We start from the raw sequence: 6481 nt of genomic DNA on the forward strand, positions 1-6481 counted from the left end.
GGCATTCACTTCAACACTATATTATTGAATGTGAAACCGTAAAAGATTTTAGACCTCCTAGCCTATTGTACCACCAACTGTGTAACTATTTCATTGACTCTGGTGTACTGGACTACATCCTAACAATGTATCCTATATTTGCTTGTCCATTTTAAAGAATGGGGAACAATTTTATTTTGTTTTTTAAGCTGCATCTCCTATGAATCCATCCCTGCCCTTGTGTGGCAGTGCACAATCGAAAGTTAAATTTACAAATTCGTAAACAGCCTATAGTTTTCAGACCTATTGTCTTGTGTATGATCCTCTGTTCCGTGTGACAATGAATACCAGCATTATCCTCACTCTAATAATGCCTAATTGAGTTAATCAGATTAGGCAAAATAGTAATTAATTTTGCAAATCAAAATGTTAATAATAATAATTCCCCATCCACCACTCACTTCTGCCTAATCCCCAATCCCCCCCTCCCCATCCCCCTTCCCCAACCCCCCCTCTCCCCAACCCCCCATCTCCCCAACCCCCTCCCCATCCCCCGGCCTCCCATCTTCAAACTTAAAATCTTATCCCCTTTCCCTCTTTTTTGAAGGGGGAGGGGAATTAAGAGAGCGGAGAGGCACAGGTAAAGGAAAACAGTTTGGAAATGGGAAATATAGCAGGAATTATGATAGCAGGCGCGGGGTGTTCGCCTTGCTTACTTCCCCATCATGTCTTACACTCCAACATCAATCTCCCCATCTCCTCCCCCTTCCCCTCTGCAGCCCCCCCCCCCCCATCCTCTTCAGCACCCTCACACAGCATCCTTCAGTTCCCATCAACGCTCCGCTTCACAGATTAAATCTATAAATTAAAATATATAAAAAACCTTAGAATAAATCCATGTTTTATGGACGTTTGATAATGCTTCACGACTCCCGGCGACTCTCAAAATGGCGCCTTCATCAGCCTTGTCTGTTTGATCTTATTTTCTCTTTCTCAAACATTTATTTCTCCCCTTCTATTTATTACATTTATTTTCTCTCCCTATATTTGGCCAATAATTACAAATTAAAACCGGACATAACGTTTTCGTTCTCATGTAAATTTCTTCAAAATTTTACTTCAGAAATTTGGCAAGCCTGCTCACTGTGCAGTTGGTAGCCCTGCTCCCTGTAAGATTGGTAGTTCTGCTTGTTGTACGGTTGCCAGCCCTGATTGCTGTAAGATTGCCAGCCCTGCTTGCTGTACGGTTGCCAGCCCTGCTTGTTGTACGGTTGCCAGCCCTGCTTGTTGTACGGTTGCCAGCCCTGCTTATTGTACGGTTGCCAGCCCTGCTTGTTGTACGGTTGCCAGCCCTGCTTGCTGTAAGGTTGCCAGCCCTGCTTGCTGTAAGATTGCCAGCCCTGCTTGCTGTACGGTTGCCAGCCCTGCTCGTTGTACGGTTGCCAGCCCTGCTTGCTGTACGGTTGCCAGCCCTGCTTGCTGTACGGTTGCCAGCCCTGCTCGCTGTACGGTTGCCAGCCCTGCTTGCTGTACGGTTGCCAGCCCTGCTTGCTGTACGGTTGCCAGCCCTGCTCGTTGTACGGTTGCCAGCCCTGCTTGCTGTAAGATTGCAAGAGAGACACTTAGAGCCGTCCCCAACCAGCCACCAAAACAAAACCCAGTCATCTCAAACGGCCTCAACTCAAGGAAAATCAACCCCCGTCACCACAAAATCAACACAAAGATTACGAACCAATCCCTAAGATAACGAATAACCCTCACCCCCCCCCCACCCCCCACAACATTGTTATGATTCAACCCTCCCACTCCCCCCCCCCCCTCCCCCCTCCTCCTCCAAAAGTTACACGTTAACCCCGTATGTTTACAATTCAATGGGATAAACACGGTGAATCTAACAAGTGGAATACATTCAACGAACGCCAGGAGCAAGAGAGAGAAAGAGGTATCTTTACCTGAATTTACCTTAGACCCACTAACACTAGTGGCCTCGACGAGGGCAGGAAGCCGTCTGCTTCTCCAAGGTCCCGCCCATTTGCCTTAGTATGGCTGGTCAGTAAGCCAGTGTGTTGGCCTTAAGACCCCCTCCCGCAGTGGATAGATCTGAAGGCCAACACCAAACACTCTACGAGTCACCCGGAGCTCCACCCGGGGTGTCTGATGCTCCAGGCTACCACTCCTCGGTGAAGACACGAGACTCAGCAGGCAAGTTTTACGAGAGATTTCAAATCCACTCAGCACATGCCTGCGTGGCGCGGTCGTCCGGAAACATTGATGGCCAGACGAACTCCTCGTCGCCATGTTTGACTCCATCTTCGCCTCGTCTCTCGTTGCGTGTCGATGCCTGACTTCCAGAGACATTTTCCCCTTCCACGTTTATGGAGGTCGCTGACTTTATCCGGCTCTTGGTCAAATTGGACTCCCTGTTTCAAGCGCGAGAGATTTTCCATCGCGGGGACCTCGCCTCTGTGTTGACAATACTGGATCAGTCAGATGAGTGCGGATGTCACAAGTGTTCCCGCCAGGCCCTTCTGGGAGCTCTAGAGACCCCTCCAAGAGCGCGTCGGGTGGACGATGGTGTTCAAAATAGGGAAGTGTGAGAGACTGACATACACCTCCAAGGAGGGTGTCAGGATTGTAGACGATTACAATCGTGTGCGATGTTATAGAGACCCCACCAGGAGCGTGGAGGGGGGTAAAGACCCACCGTCGGCTGCATATGAGGGGTTAAAGACCCCAGTAGAAGAAAATGGAAAATGGGAAATAATGATAGTGGCATAGGCTTTCGTGCAAGGGTGAGTCTCCCGTAACAGCGATGATCTGGCCATGATTGATGGTGGCCCAGCTGGGCAGGGTGGCTTCCACCACTACAGTCACCTTCTGTGGTTGATTGTCCAATAAATCACTGAGCTATATGTTTAACAAATCTCTCACCCTGTCCATGGAGGACAGAAGGAAATGTATATATGTTGGTTAGCATTGTAAATGTATGGGCCACGTCTGTGGGAGAAAATAATAACAAATTTCTGCCATCACAGGGGATCGAACCTGAACCCTAGGATTACGAGTCCAGCGCGCTGTCCACCCACCTATCAGGCCACCCTTGTGTTTGTGTGTGTGTGTGTACTCACCTAATTGTGCTTGCGGGGGTTGAGCTTTGGCTCTTTGGTCCCGCCTCTCAACCGTCAATCAACTGGGGTGAGTGTGTGTGTGTGTTTGTGCGTGCGAGTGTGCGCACACTTACTTATTAGTGATGAGTGACTACAGGGGAGGGAGTTGTAGGTCTTTATGCACAACCGGCTCCCAGCCCACCATACCTGGCGGACTAATTACTACTCTGTTAACATGTTCATCGTATTTCTTTCTAATATTGTGTATGGAATTGGCTTCAACAACCTCTTCAGTGCCTTCCACTTGCCGACCACCAGTACAACTAAATAGAACGTCCTTGTTCTACCTCTTTTTAATTTAAATGGACTTCCTTTATCCACTTTATCTAATTCCTCCCTTGAAATCTTGTACGTAGTGATCATATCCCCTCTTTTTTTCACTCTTCTCTCGTGAGGGCGAATTTTCTCAATTTTCACTCTCAATTCTCTGTTCATGCTTGGCAAGGTGTGGGTTCCATGCTGGTGCTGTATACTCAATGCTCTGAGACAGTGTGTTTGGACTTGAAAGCCTCCTTGGTGAGACTCTTGACTGACGTTCATAACTTTGCCAACTACCTCACATGCTGCTGATGTTATCGTGCTCATGTGAGCCTCTGGTGCCTGCTCCGAGTGTTGTGATTGTGTCTACTCTCAGGCCTTCTTGTTTCTTCTAAATTGTCTTCCCTGTATGATGTAATTAAATGCAGATCTGTCTTCCTTACCTATTTTCATTACTTTGCACTTATTCGGATTGAATTCCAGCAGCTATTTATGTAGCTTGTTAAGGTCTTCCTGCAACATCTTACAGTCTTCAATCAATTATTTTCTCCTCTCCTCTCTAGCATGACACCTCCTCTTTGGTGTTCAATACCCTTTGTTTCCTGTCTGCCAAGTACTCTCGTACCCAGCCCAGTGTTTTCCTGTCATCCCTGCGTGTCTCCCATCTTGTGTATTAGTCTTTTGAGGAACTGTATCGAAAGCTTTTTGCCAGTCTAGGAAAATGCAGTCTACCCATTCTTCCTTCTCTTGTGTTATTTTAGTGACCTTGTCACAGAATTCAAAGTTTATTAAGCATGATTTTTCCTCTCTGAAGCCGTGTTGTGCCTCTTATAAAATTTACTCTACCTAAGGCAGCGTCTGGGATCCTCTCGGACGTAGGTTCGAACCCTCGTCACGGCCCTTGTGGATTTGTTCATTTACTTTCCCTATATGTTCTACAGTCCTTTTTCCTAATAACAATTCTTAGAATCTTGCATGTTAAACATTGGTCTATACTTTAGTGCTTCCCATCTGTCCCCCTCTCTTGAATATTGGAACTGCATGTGTTTCGGTTTCAAGGCCCTAGAGTAGGCAAGCAGGGGATTGAAGACAGGGGCGAGGATGCAGAAATCTTGAGCAAGGAACTGGAGACGAGGTGAAGAGGGGAGATGAAAGATCGGTGGCCCAACCACCGTGGGTTGTGGGTTTAACTACATGTGTCTTTTCAAATTTCCGGTAGCTCTCTCGCTTCTACCGTGATGCTGAACCAACCTCTTACAAATTATGTCGCTTTTCTCTCGCACGCGCACTCAGACTAAAATAGGATGTAATTCGAAAATGAAAGCAATTCACGAAAGTCACGTACTGTTCCGTCACTTTTCTGCTTTGAAAAAGGAGATGATGGAATGTTCCGTCACTTGTTTCTGCTTTGGATCCTCTGGTTTAGGACTTTAGGCTGTTAAGTTAGAAGAGAAAACTTTCAATTGACGGTTTTCATGACGTTTTGAAACCTAAGCACTTCCTGCCCTCCTAACCTCCCAGAAGACCCTTAACTTGCTGTTTAGGAGAAGAAAACGAAAATCCTAAATTTATTTTCAATAATTTTTGATTTTCGAATTGCGGCCTTTTTTTTGCGTAGCGCATAGGAGTGAAAAGCGACGTTATTTGTAAGAGGGACAGATTGGGTAGTTAATGGATAATACAGGATCCCTCCAGCTTCTTATATAGTCCAAGTGATTGGGCACCCTTCCTCTTCCCCCCCCTTTCCATCCCAAATCCTTATCCTGAATCTGACTCTCTGCACCTATTTTCATTTTCAAATTAAGACTTTTTATACCGAAAATATGCCAATTACTGAAAACGGCGATGGGTCATATTTTGCCCAAACCCCCCTGCAGTTTTCAAAATATCTGAAATGTCGGAAATTTGACTCCTGAGCGCAATTTTTGAGCCGAATTCTGAATCTCTGCACCTATTTCCATTTTTAAATTACGACTTTTTATACCGAAAATATGCCAATTACTGAAAACGGCGATGGGTCATATTTTGCCCAAATCCCCCTGCAGTTTTCAAAATATCTGAATTGTCCAAAATTTGACTCCTGAGCGTGATTTTTGAGCCGAATTCTGACTCTCTGCACCTATTTTCATTTTCAAATTACGACTTTTTACACCGAAAATATGCCAATTACTGAAAACGGCGATGGGTCATATTTTGCCCAAACCCCCCTGCAGTTTTCAAAATATCTGAAATGTTGGAAATTTGACTCCTGAGCGTATTTTTGAGCCGAATTCTGACAGTCCTGACCTCTTCCAAGGGCTATATAGTCGTAATGGCTTGGCGCTTTCACCCTTGAAAATTCCTTCCTTCCTTCCTTCCAGCTTCTTACAGTAACCATGGTAATATCTGGTCTGATTCTACTAGTCGTTGCTACAGCCATTTCCTACAGGTATCTTTTTACCTCTTCTACGTTAACTTCAATTCTGTCTAGTGTTGTTTCTGGTCATCTATTCTCACCGCTACTTGGACTCCAATCTCGTCCTGGTTTGAAGACCTCCTGGAACCTCTGGTTGAGTTCTTCGCACATTTCTTTGACATTTTCCAAGAGTGTTCTGCCCTGTAGCCGGAGTCTGATCACATGGTCTCGTGCCGTTGTTTTCCTCCGTATATGACTGTGTAAAAGCTTAAGTTGACTCACTGCTTCTGCCGCAATGTTATTCTTAAACTCCTCCTCTGCTGCCTTCCTCATTCTTGCGTACTCATTTCTGGCCCTCTTTAGTGCCTCCCTATTTGCCTTCTGTACTCATGTCTCTGAAAATTCTCCCCCCCCCCTCCCACACGCCTTTTCTGTCTTCTCCTTTTCCTTCTTCTACTGTCTGCTGAACCATGGGGGCTTGTTGTTCTCCTTTCCTCCCCTTCATAGCCCTCCAGAGAGGTATGAATTTCTCCGTTGCTTCCTTCCATTTGTGTTATGAGTTCCATCATCTCCTTTTGCTGACTTTCCTTCCATTGGAGTCTCTCATTGAACCTCCGCCAGAGGTTCCTAAACCTCCCTAACCCAACTGTATTCTCTCTTGCTCCTTGTCTCTTTTTCCCAC

The 6481-nt window shown here is 45.9% G+C and overlaps 1 protein-coding gene across 1 annotated transcript; it reads right to left on the reverse strand.

Moving 5' to 3' along the window:
• Positions 1-1093: 1093 nt before the first annotated feature.
• LOC138368723 (uncharacterized) lies at positions 1094-6132 on the reverse strand. The gene is made up of 2 exons (XM_069331446.1): positions 5901-6132; positions 1094-1578 (listed from the first exon to the last, which is right to left on the reverse strand). The coding sequence occupies exons 1-2, from the start codon at positions 6130-6132 to the stop codon at positions 1094-1096; spliced, it is 717 nt and encodes a 238-aa protein (XP_069187547.1).
• Between the last annotated feature and the right edge of the window lie 349 nt (positions 6133-6481).

Source organism: Procambarus clarkii, chromosome 26 (genome assembly GCF_040958095.1).
Source record: "Procambarus clarkii isolate CNS0578487 chromosome 26, FALCON_Pclarkii_2.0, whole genome shotgun sequence".
NCBI lineage: Eukaryota > Metazoa > Arthropoda > Malacostraca > Decapoda > Cambaridae > Procambarus > Procambarus clarkii.

Coding starts and splice junctions, on each gene's coding strand:
- LOC138368723 (XM_069331446.1), bottom strand. CDS start 6,132: ATGAGGAAGGCAGCAGAGGAGGAGTTTAAGAATAACATTGCGGCAGAA. Junction 1,579..5,900: donor AGATTGGAGTCCAAGTAGCG/GTGAGAATAGAT, acceptor GCAATCTTACAG/CAAGCAGGGCTGGCAACCGT.